At 35.9% G+C, this 12,411-nt stretch overlaps 2 protein-coding genes across 5 annotated transcripts; both read right to left on the bottom strand.

The window, feature by feature from the left end:
• Positions 1-3,607, bottom strand: LOC125217011. 4 transcript variants are annotated; one of them, XR_007175546.1, is made up of 8 exons: positions 3,515-3,607; positions 2,981-3,061; positions 2,474-2,645; positions 2,182-2,328; positions 1,998-2,082; positions 1,135-1,261; positions 937-987; positions 1-444 (listed from the first exon to the last, which is right to left on the bottom strand). XR_007175546.1 is itself a non-coding variant. In XM_048118829.1 (8 exons), exons 4-8 carry the CDS (start codon positions 2,073-2,075, stop codon positions 373-375), a joined length of 369 nt encoding a protein of 122 aa, XP_047974786.1. In that variant the 5' UTR covers positions 2,076-2,082; positions 2,182-2,645; positions 2,981-3,061; positions 3,515-3,607; the 3' UTR covers positions 1-372. The 4 variants fall into 4 exon arrangements, 1 of the variants encoding a protein (XP_047974786.1); XR_007175545.1 differs by having other exon boundaries at positions 2,446-2,645; XM_048118829.1 differs by adding an exon at positions 536-576 and having other exon boundaries at positions 2,182-2,645.
• Positions 3,608-9,330: 5,723 nt separating this feature from the next.
• On the bottom strand, positions 9,331-11,247 carry LOC125212168 (protein LATERAL ROOT PRIMORDIUM 1-like). Its single transcript, XM_048112255.1, has 2 exons — positions 9,904-11,247; positions 9,331-9,804 (listed from the first exon to the last, which is right to left on the bottom strand). Exons 1-2 carry the CDS (start codon positions 10,556-10,558, stop codon positions 9,482-9,484), a joined length of 978 nt encoding a protein of 325 aa, XP_047968212.1. The 5' UTR covers positions 10,559-11,247; the 3' UTR covers positions 9,331-9,481.
• Positions 11,248-12,411: the final 1,164 nt, after the last annotated feature.

Here is a 12,411-nt window from a genome sequence, read left to right on the forward strand (position 1 = left end):
TTCATTTTACATATAGATAGAATTATTTTATAATGAAATTGGCACTTGTTGTCCCAACTTATACAGATAGATATTGTCCAAGAGGTCTGTGATACTTAAATCAACATTTTCCCCTTCCCATATGCAACAACCAAATCTACCATCTTTCAATAAATTGACAGAAAGTAAATCAAACCTCTCGTTTTTTTGGTGCCCAACTTCTTGTGTTCCCAAACCAAATATAGATCATTTCTAAAAGGATTCATCAGAATCTGTTTCTCAGACTGAAAATCTAATATCGGTTTTCAAGTTATTCGACTACAAAAAGGCTTCATACATGTCTTCGACGTTTTCTGTAAGTTTGCACGTCGTCTACGGTCTACCAACCGAGTCTCAGTTCGCTTTCTTGTTAGAGTTTTCATCGGTCTCTTCAGACTTTGAATTTGATTCATCGAATGCCAACAACTGCACAAATCAGTTAGATTATGAGAATAAGATTGATATAACTTGAAAGGTTTTAAGAAAACTAGGAATCACTATATCACCAAGTCCTAACATTGAATACGGACGAGCAGAATCTGATGTAGGGAACTAAAGCTGCAATAAGCAAAGCATGATCATATAGAAAATTCTGAATTTTAACAAGGAACAAGGTAAACTCATCAAGACCAAACCAGGGTAGGAAAGGTTATAGAGTTTAAGTATACACCTATATTGGGGCATCAAAAGATTTAGTGACGCTAACCATAACTGGGGTGCAAAAGACCCAGAATATGTCATACACAAAAAATCCCAGCTTGTTATTGGCAAAATATATGCTTAAAGTCAAGAAGAAAACGGAGAAAAATAGTTATCAGAAAAAGAAATTCCAAAAACTCACTCTCAGCTCATAAAGCAATGGAATTAAGAAACTAGGTAGGTTAAGTGAGGGGCATATTATAAAAAAGTCATTCTTACCAATAGAGTGGCACCAGTATTGAATGAGCCAAGTGAAAGCATTCCAATTCCCTGAAATTGTTATGTTGAATAAAATATGTATGAATAAGGTCAAAAAAAAGCTTCTCCTATAGATAAAAAAAATATAATGATTCAAGAGCTCTAAGTTTCAACGTGCACCAGCTCAATTCCGTAGATTAAATAATTATAACGTATAACCTGAATGGAGAAGGCAAGCCCAAGATATTGTTAGCCAGCCAATGCTTATGTTTAGCATACCACGCTCAAAAGAAGGTTCAAGAAATTGCTGCAGTGACCTGTGATTACATAAACTCAACCTCCAAAGCTGCGAAGAAATATATAAATAAGAATGTGTGCAACAAAATGTTCAAGCACATTCAACAAAATGTTTCGAAAAAAGGTGTATGAGATAGAGAACTTAATTTATGTAAGAAGCATGAAGGCCAAACTTTCTAAAATTATCTCAAAGGTTTTGAATAACAGAAAACATTTAGCTATAAATATAATACCAGGGCAGCATGTGCCCTTCCAGTGAAGAATATAGCTTTCATCTCTTAATCAAAAATTTCATTTATCCATCACAGACTTACCCAAAAAGTATTCATATACAAAATAAAAACATCTGAAAACCATTCCACTATCAATTTCTAAGATTACAGGTTCTCCACAGCCATAATGCAAGAATGACAGAATCAAACTTTCTAAACAATTTTATTTTTCTATTTGCCTGCTAAGGATCCTATTATGTTCGATAGTTAGTATGCTAACTTATAAACTTTGGAATAATAGCATTCCAATGTTTACAATTTTTTGCTGGCATACCTTGGCATAACTAAATAACATTCACAACCTCAGTCCTCAGATGAATATTTTTTCTTTGTAATACTACTACTCAGAACTAAATTAGTAAATTGACAACCCTTGGAAATCCGCAATTATTAAATAAATGAGCATCAAAACTGGCGATTCCCAAAAGAAAATTGTGACAAGAAGCAAATATAAATTTGCTATAGATGATAGAAAAAATAATTAGATACACAGAGGGCTTGGCGAGTTCATACACCGAAAATATGGCAAACGCAATGTAATAACATTATATTCCATGGTTCGGGCAGGAATCCTTTAATTTCAGGTAGCATTGTTGCCCTACAAAGTTGAGACAAATGAAGATCAATAGAAATAAAGCCAAGATAAACCCATAACAGATAACTAAGCTAAATACAATGTAGCATGTGAATAACTTACACTAGTGCAGCAATCACAAGTACAAAAAAATAGCACGTCACAACAGCATTAACCAAGTCTTTTTAAAAGTAAAACAGTGACAGCAACATTGCACTCCCAACCAATGGAAACCACATGGGCCATGGCATGTTCTCTGGAAATCGTTTCCTGAAATATTTAATTGCATAACCAAGGAAAGTTGGTAACAAATTCCTCAAGGCACAGGTTTTATCAGCTGGAAATAGAATCCAACTTACTCTGGAAGTGTAATAGATTCCAACTTACTCTGGAAGTGTAATAGAATCCAACTTACTGTTGGTGGAGTAGGCTTGACAGAGCTATAACATCCCACCTAGACAGAGAGTCTCTTCACCACAAGTGGGGCAAGGGGGTAAGAATGTGCCAAAAGAAGAGACCAAGTTGTTGCCGAAATCAAGACGAAGGAATACATTACAAAATGGCCGTGATGATTTTAGGACTAGCCACTGCATCAAGTCAGAGTACAAAACATGACGTGGCTAATGAACGAATGAAGTGAAACAAATAATGAGCACTGATATGCACAGATCTGAGTATAAAAATCCAGGAACATCAGCCCAATACAGTGACCATGCAACATGTGTTAACTGTCAACCAACTTTCCACAAAATACCCATATAACAAATAACAATGAGGTTAAGGCAAGCTGTTCATCATCTCATTCCCTTCACCTCAAAATAAGTTCACAACTTCGATTGAGTAGTAGATAAACCAAAGAAAAAAAAAGCAAGTTTCACTTTCCTGAGACCACATAAACTCAATGAGACTGAAAATTATATACCTGCCAGGGTCAAATTAGTAACTCGCTCATGGTTCTTCTTCATTCTGAATCTTCAGAGCTCTTGAACTTTCCCTCCATTTACTAGAAAGACCACACCACATCAAACGCATTAGATTTGCCATATAAGACAAAAATCAACAAAGTATCCAAGATCATTTATGAAATGCTAACACATTATTCACTAAAGGGAGAAAAGTATGATCTGAACAACAAGAAACGAGACGCATTTACATCAGGAAAAACAATCAACCTCAAAACCATGCAATTTTTGGTTTGCTAACCTTTATCCTGCGTCAAATCACAAGCTTTACCGATCAATCAGTTCATAAATTTCAACATTATATTGAATTATTGAATAACTGAGCTGTATAACGAATTCAGAATTCGCAAACGCCAAATATTTAAATCACAAATCAAATTATGCTCCGGAAATGCAAGGGGAAAGCAGATCAATGCGGATGAACAAATACACACATGTATACATACAGGTTACATAATTAGAAATCAAAGTCAGTACAGAATTGGAGCACACACCTGCAATTTGCAAACAGAGATTAGCTACAAAACGCTTAGATCGGGACACCTTCAGTGCGTGTAAAATTCACGCACACACAGTAACAGTTTTCCCACTCTTTTCTGCGATAGAAATACTTCGCGAGCCACGTAGCCTTCTTCCAATAGATGCCGCGTCATGATTTCAATTAGCCGTTAGACAAAAAAGATGGCTTTTGATTTGGGCCAACTTTATTTGGCCCATTAATATTCCCGGGCTTTTCAGTCCAACCACTTGGGCCTTTGGGCTTGTGGATGGGCTCACTAAATATCACGAATTTGTGAGGTTCAATGGATTTGCATGGTATATCCCTCCATCCCAAGATAGATGTCACACTTAAGAGATGACACGGGATTTTAAAAGAAGTTATTTTATGTGCTAAGTGGTAAGAGAAAATATAATTTTAGAATTGATGTGAGAGGAAATTTTTTCTAAAAGAAGACATGTGACATCTTTTGTGGGATAAACTAAAAAGAAAAGTGTTACATCTACCTTGGGACGGAGGGGGTACTAGCATACACATAAGAATATTTTCTAGTGATCACAGTGCACTTAACCAAACTAATGCATCAGACGATAAAGCGGAACTTAGTTGATAACACATTTTTTTTCATCCAATATCTTCAGTTAAGTCTTGGTCATGAGCAAATGAGATTATTATTGATCTTCTTCGAAAAGAACGAAATAAATGCATTGGACATAAAATTAATTGCACTACAAAATGGAATGTCCGTCCCTCATCGAACTTGATCTCAAATAATACATCCATCTAGCAATATTACTAAGTTATCGTAGTCTTTTGTGAATGAAAAAATTAAAATGATTTCGTTACTAAGTTATCATAGTCTATTGTGAATGAAAAAACTGAAAATGATTTCCGTTGTCAGAATAAAATAAACTTTGAGCTATTTTTTATTTATATATACAACACGTTCAATCTCCAATAATTTCATGCTTTTTGCAGAGGAATAAAAGAGAACTGTTGAATTAGGGAGGGGCCGGAAAAGTGAGGTATATGGGGAAGAGACACTTGCCCACGTACCTTTCTTTTCTAAAATAATTTTTCACATTTTTTTATCATAATCAATTATTACAAATTTGATAATAATCTTCCTCGCAACTTGTTCTGTTTGGATATACTTTTAAATTTCACTACTCCATGATTTAACTCCTTGTTTTCATTCATCATGTTGGCTTGGATCACGCCTAGCTTTCTTTCCCTCTCTTCTCATAAAATTGTTGGCATTACATAAATAGTTATCAGATATACTAAGATTTAATAATATATCTAGGGGTGTTCGGTTTGCAAGATTGAATCCGAGATTAAATATGCAGATTGTTTGATTCATGAGATTCAATCTCACAACTCAATACTAGATGGATAATCATGAGATAAGTAGTCGTAGCTAATCTCCTATGACTAAAATAATTCCACAACTCAATCTTAAATTATATCTTGATATTATTTTATCTAGAAAACCGAACATCACCTTAGTAGATGGAACTTATTGAAGGCAGAGTCAATTCCATTTGATGGTCATTGCTAAAAATGGATGGAGGTCGAAGAACAAATTAAAAGTACTCATAATTTTCTAGCATATATGGACCCAGATGAATCGTGATCTCTCAATCCCAATTGAGTTCACCATTGACCTATTCATACGTATAAATCCTACTTTTTCGATTTTACTAGTACATGACTTTCATTTATTAATTAGTCACTAAAAATTTATACTATTTGGCTCTATACATGGGAGAGGGGTCTAGCTAGGCAACAGCAGCTCAAATGTAGATTATGTCAGTTATTGAGATAAAACCTCAGATCAGTCCAAACCTTAAACTTGGGAACATTTGATCATCACTCTCTAACTCGTATCCAAAACATTCTATATTTGCAATATATGATAAATAAAATAAGAAAATAAAGAATAAGGCTGTAACATAATCCATTTTTCTGTGCCAATATTTATAGTCAACTCTTTGCAGAGCAATATGGGTGGTGGGGGTAAGCAGCTATTGTGTGATAGAGACATGTTTTGAAAAAAATCCATCCTATTAAACAAATTGTTTATTACTATATCAATAAAGTTAATAACATTATGCACATTAAACTACATAGGAACATTTTGGCAGAATTGGTTCAATGTAATTACTTTATAAATTCAGTGCAAAAACTGATCGCAATTAAAAAATATACTTACACTACTATTCTTAGAGCTAATGCCTTCTTTTTTTCCTTTTTAGAATTATCTTGTGTATACACTTTATTAGTGTATCCACACTAGAATAAGAGGTACAACCATGCATCTATTTTTATACGAGTAGTATTATAAAATTATTAATTATTTAGTATTTATTATATGGAGTATTAAATTTTACATTCTTGATTTCAATTTAAACATTTATTAATATTGGCACAACAAAAAAGGAGAGAGGCGAGAGGGATCGGGCGTAGAGTGAGAGAGATGAAAAGAATGACAATAAGAAAAAGAAAGTCGTTATAGCGCTGCCTACTGGCAACCATTCGATGGCAAAGCAAGTACTCCTATGTTATATAATTACTCGCCGCACTGTCCAATCGAAAAAATTTTATACAAAGGAGAATATATAGATATATGATATAAGTACATAGGTGATTAAAAACTAGACACAAAACTAGAAAATAGCGAAACGAATAAAGAAAAAAGTGATGTTAATAAGTTGGTTCATTTAAGATGCTTCACGAAAAGTGAAAACAAGATTGCAAAGTTTACGGAAAAACGCAAGGATGGAATTAGCTTTTAATGGAGTTGAAGTTGCGTAGGCAAACATCGATCATGGCAGACAACATTCAAACTCCCACCCTTTTTCACCTCACCGTATTATAAAAGTGAAAACCCATATCTTTTTTTTTCTACTATAAAATTACAATTATACTTAAACTTACTTTAATTCACAGAATAATTAATGTCGCATGTATGTATAGTAGTAGTATACAATAAAAACACATGTTAATTCCAAACTAGTCTAGTGTGTTATGAGTCATAGATTGCTCAATACACACTCACGTGAAAGTGTGGATTTCTTTATATGGTATGATTACAAACCCTAACAACCCTAATCAAGAAATTACTTAAAAAACTGCAAACTGGTTATAATTAATTAATGGCTAATTAAGAATGTAATAAAAGAACAAAGCAAGTACACGATTTATCACTTTTTCATATTTTCTTTTTGAATAAAAATGATAAACAATAGAAAAAATAGTACTATAAAATTGACCAGACTAAGGAAGTCAATGAGAAACGACATTTTACCTGAGTGAATAATTACCAATTTTCGAGACCCTTCACTTTCTTGAATATAAGATCATATATATACAAACATAGAATTAAATGTCGGTTTTGCACACACAACCTTTTTCATTACCTGCAAATTAAGGCTGTAATGTGTAACAGACATTTAGATTCATCTTTACATGTGCTCAAGGGTGAAAAGTCTAATAAGCAGTCCTACAAGTCACATGCATACCTATGAATTTCAAACTTGGACATGTGACCTTCATTATAATTAATTTGATCACAATTAATTTTGATATGATTCACAATTGTTATAATTAGAACAAGTACTACTTTTTATATATACAAAACGAGAGTAACCACAAAATAAGCATTATTAAATAAAAAATTTATGTGCACCTATGTTTATAAACTTTATATGTACATTGTTGTAAGAACAACATCTACTTATATGATCTAGTATGACTCTGCAGGGGTGAGCACAAAAAAAAAGATTGGTAGGTGCTACGCTTCAAAATTTTATTCAAAAATATATTTTACATGTGATTCATACTTTACAACGTTTTTTGTTTAATAATTTGCATAACATTTGGATACATTTAAACACTTTATAACAGAAAAAAATTAAGTGGCGGAGACTTATGTCACTTGACCACATATAAGGTGTGTCGCCAGTGTCTAGTGCAATATTAACTTCGTGCACTCGGCAAAAACTGTGAATTTGCAATATAAAATGTATACTTAGTTAATAATTTTGCACAACACGTCCAAATTTAATGTGTTGAACGTATCGGTTACTCGATTCTCACCATAATTAGAAATTTTTAACAGATATTGTGTTCGGAAATAACACAATTACAAAAGGCAATAAAGAACACGAGGCTTGTTTAATTTGCCTCTACATCTAGGGTGATGTTAAGCCGCATATTTTCACTATATGAATATTGTCAAAGGATGGATCAAGGAAAAACAACTAGTAATTTTATTACAATTGCAATCAAACCCTAATCCTAACACTTCAACATAAAGTATATCGTAGTTATATGAGGTATACATAAATGTGTGTGTATAAAGAGGGGATATATAGTTGATATTTTATGGAGAAAGATAAGAAGTATGGAGATAAGAGAAGTACTACTAGATAAGAAGTGAGTGAGATCCAGCAAGTGTTTCCAAATCAAACGACATAAATGACTACCTACGAATCCTAGACCACATTATTTTATCAAATCTATATTAATTAAGCAGACGGCACATGACAAGAGACGGCGGAAAGTTAATTAATATACTGCATTAACATATCTAATTAATTCCCCCATCTTTTCACTACTTATATTATATGCATGCTACATACATATGCAACTTTAAATGCTTCCAAACCACTACAGTATATAGTAGCTACACTATATACCCACAGAAGACCTGCACTACTTTTACTATATAGATATTTTTCAGACATATATAGACCCATTAAAACAATTAAGTTTACAAGCACAAGTCAATAAATTACTACTACTCCGTCCTACTAATTACTTATTCATACATAAGTCACTTGCCCTTCACCAATTTGAATCTGAGATAGAGTGCAATAATTTATAGGTGTGTGCATGTGCAAACATTCTCACCGTGTGTAATTAATTATATACCGACATTGTGAAAACACTATAATACTACTATTACTACTACACCTTAATACTATTAACTTATAATATGTCCAATGCAATGCATAATTTAATAGTATGTCACTTGAATGCAATCATGAAGCGCCAAAAAGAGAGCCGAAAGTGATGCAATGTAATAGTAAAAAATTGAAGCCTTAAACTGGTAAAAACAATAATTGCTCCATGCCCAAATCCATTAATGCACCACCACCTAACTAATGGATTATATTAACACATTGATAATTAATTATTATGGGTATCATTAATATCCAAACGTACGGGGACATTCGGCGAAGATGATCATTTGAAAGCAGACATCAATTGCAATTTGCAAAACTGATTAAACTGGATAATGGAATAAGGAAATACTAATACTTGAGTCACAGTGTTCCCAGCATATGTAAATCAAAACACAATATATGTATCACAATGCACACATAACACATTTCTTACATATTGACTTGACTTTTCTAAAAACACAAAAAACAAAAGGACTTGGAATTGTGCTTTGAAAATACACAAACAGGTTACTAAGAAAAGTAATGAATCTTCTTTTATTTTAGAAATTGGTGATACTCTGCCAAGAATGATCCAACATATTTAGGCTGGCTGTAGAGGTAAATAACAGCTAGAGAAAGTGAAATGTTTGGAAGAATAATATCTATAACTTGTAGGTATTAGGGTTCCTCACACCTAGAGCAATTTTTACTTATAAATTGTGATTAAATATTAAATAAACTAAAAATAAATACTGAGTACGTACTATTCTTGTAAATTTTCCAAGTACATGTCTAAGTTGAATCTCCCCATCACATATCGCAAGCATTTGTATGCAGATTCATTTTCAACAGATATGAGTATTGAAATAAAAGAAAAATTAGAACAATATTCTGCTTATTCACAGCTTTCACTCAAAGTTCATAATGCAAAATCACCTAAAATTTGTGTATTGAAACACTAATAAGTTAATAATAAGCCTACATTTTATTGAGTTACCAACATAGGAAAATCAGTTGATGGGGTTACCATAATTGGATCCACCTAGAAAGGATGCGCCGCCGTATATATTAGAAGCATGATCGAGATTGACCGGCGGCGATGATGAAGCCCCATTGCCGCCGCCTCCCAAATGCAATTCAGATAGATTTGGGAGGCCCTCTCTCCCTTCCACTCCTTGATCATATAGAAACCCTTTGAAAACATGGCCGCCTATCTTCACCACTGCTTGATAAGCGTATTCATCCTCGCCGTCGTCCACCGCCGTCACTCTCACGCACTTGAACACCGCCTGCGCCCGCACCTGCCCCGGCAGCGACTCCTTCAACCCCGCATCTGCACAATAATTTTCTAAATTATGCGATTGCAAATGAAAGTGTGTCCTTGAAAACAAAGTAAGAGATAAGGCGTCTCAATGTTTGTGTCCTTAATTACCTTGATGGCTGGAGCTGGTGTCGAAGCTCCGGGCCTGATTGGTGTTGGAGGTGGAGGTGTGGGAGGCGGTGGTGGTCTGGGAGGCGGCGCCGAGGCGGGGCTTCTTGGTGCCGGAGGTGGACTGGGAGGAGCCGGCGGTGGCGAGGAGTTGGCGCTCGCGGCGGCGGGCGGCGGGGACCCAGGTGCTTTTGAAGTGGGTGGTGCAGTCGTAGCCTCTACTTTTGCAGCAGGTTCGGCACCTTCTATGTTGGCAGTCTTTCTTGGCTTGGTTGCCGCAGTCTTGGCAGGCGGAGGAGGAGGAAGAAGCACCGCCGCCGCTGCTTGGGAGGAGATTTGGGTGCTCGAGAGCCATGGGTTTGATCAAATAAGCTGAGGAATTCTGTCCCTGCTGATGATGATGCTGCCACAATTGCATACCGCCGCCGCCGCCGCCTCCACGGCTGCGGCTGAACAAATCCTCATCCGCTGCGCCGCCGCCGACGGCGGTGAGGAGGGGGATCACGCCGACGCCGATGGCATTGGAGGGGTTGAGAGAATGGGGGTCGAAATTGATCGCGGCGGCGGCGGCGTCGGTGTTGTGGTGGTGGTGGAAGGAAGAAGCGGGTGCGACGAAGAAGAACTCCGGGGGAAGGCGCGTGGCGGCGGAGGGCCACATTCCGGCGGCGGCGGCAGGGGCGGCGGGCTCCGCATTGAAACCTAGGGAGAGGTCTCCGGCGGAGGCGGAGGAGGACGCCACCCAATCGGCGAAGGCGCCGGAATCCGACTGCAGCCGCCGAGCCGTAGCCACGTTTTGTTAGTACAAAATTGGGGTTTTTGGGGTATGTAAATGTTGAAAAAGAACTGAGAGAGAGAGAGAGAGATGTGATTTAGAAAGAGTGGGGTCACTGAAATTCTTTAGAGCAGAAAGAAAGAGAAGATTTTTAAGACAGGGAGAAGTAAAGATAGAGAGAGAAGAGTAAGGAGAGGAGAGGAGGTGGTTGTTTAAGGTGTTTGTGGCGCAGCTTCTACAGCATGATATTACTGAGACTTACTGCTGAAGCTGTCGCTTAGTTTGGCTTTTGTAGTTGAAAACTTTTCGCTGCTTCTTCCCATGCCAGACCCAGTGCTTCCAACCTAGCTACAGAGAAACCCTCAATTCTAGACTTAGAGTGAGTATGGTTGATCTGTAACTATTGGATTCCATACCCAATCTCTTATCTACAAAATGAAGAATTGAATCAGCTGGAGCTCTGGCTGGGGTGGATTTTGGGTGGTGATTATTGGAGAGAGGGTGCACTAAAGAAGGGAAAAGTGAGTGTGTGTGTGTGTGTGTGTTTAGAGAGAGATGATGACTTTTTAGTTTTGTAGGTGTATAGGTTCTTGAAGACCTAGTTTCACATGCTGACATGCTATTGCCTACCCCTCTCTCTCTCTCTCTCTCATCTTCATTTTTCCCCAAAATGCATTTCTCTCAGCTGGCTTCCTTTTTTTCCCAAAATACATTTATTTTATGTAAAAAAAATTATAAGAAAAATTTGTTAATATATATATATATATACCTATTACTCTATTTAAATTAAAATATAATTAGTTTAGTTTAGCACTTTAAATTCTGAATTATTTTCACTCTATTAATTATACTAGTAGTACTCCGTATTATATAGTAGGAGTACTATTTTTTAAAGGGTAAATTGTAACATTCTAACATTTCAAGAGTTGCAACTTCTTCGATTTTTAAAACATCTAATTAAACTTTGTCTCAAATGTGTTTTGTGAGTGTATGTACGTCCAAGTATATGATTCGTTGAAGCATATGTTAAATTTTGTACCTTATTGTGTAATACTGTATTTGTTTGGTTGATAATGTTACATTTTGTACCTTATCGTTAAACATTTCAAAACACTAGTTTAAAGTGTCAAAACACCAATAACTTGAGTCTCAAGAACTAAAACCATATTTGCTATGTTCTTGCAAATATATAGTTCAATTTTATGAAAAACATCAAAACAAGAAAACTTAATTACACAGTGCTAATGAATGCTACCAATAGAGATTGTCAATGACTTTGATGGTCTTTGCCCGTTGCCACTGTTGATGTATGTTTAAATTATATAGAACAAAATCGGATAAATGTCCATATATAGGATAAAATCAAGTAAAGCAGTATAAAAAAGATTGGAAGAAGTTGGTGAAAAAAATTGAGAGACATTTTATCCCGGTAATGATACGTTATGAATGTGATTAATGAAGATTAAGTAAATGGATTATGGGAGTGAGATATTTTTGGGTAAATTATGTAGCCCTCAGTTACCCTGGTGAAATGCATAAACTATGAATTGCAGGCTTGGATTGCAGTGAGTCGGGTAAAGGGTGGTAACACGGCGAGTTTGGTAGTGGTGTGGTGGCCCCCATGTCGCCGGGCAGAGAAGAAAAGGGCCCCGAAGAGTGCAGTCAACAGCAAACGACGAGCTAGGGCGCTTGGTATAAATATACGAAACTCCATTGGGGGGCCTCACACATCTGTGAAA

This window comes from Salvia hispanica, chromosome 3 (assembly GCF_023119035.1).
Source record: "Salvia hispanica cultivar TCC Black 2014 chromosome 3, UniMelb_Shisp_WGS_1.0, whole genome shotgun sequence".
NCBI lineage: Eukaryota > Viridiplantae > Streptophyta > Magnoliopsida > Lamiales > Lamiaceae > Salvia > Salvia hispanica.

What these genes read in the sequence shown, in the direction of transcription:
- LOC125217011 (XM_048118829.1), bottom strand. Translation starts at nt 2,075, where the DNA reads ATGCTACCTGAAATTAAAGGATTCCTGCCCGAACCATGGAATATAATG. An exon ending in GGCTTGCCTTCTCCATTCAG is followed by an intron (nt 988 to 1,134) that starts GTTATACGTTAT and finishes TAACAATTTCAG; the next exon opens with GGAATTGGAATGCTTTCACT. An exon ending in TCTGCTCGTCCGTATTCAAT is followed by an intron (nt 445 to 535) that starts GTTAGGACTTGG and finishes TGATTTGTGCAG; the next exon opens with TTGTTGGCATTCGATGAATC.
- LOC125212168 (XM_048112255.1), bottom strand. Translation starts at nt 10,558, where the DNA reads ATGTGGCCCTCCGCCGCCACGCGCCTTCCCCCGGAGTTCTTCTTCGTC. An exon ending in CACCAGCTCCAGCCATCAAG is followed by an intron (nt 9,805 to 9,903) that starts GTAATTAAGGAC and finishes ATTATTGTGCAG; the next exon opens with ATGCGGGGTTGAAGGAGTCG.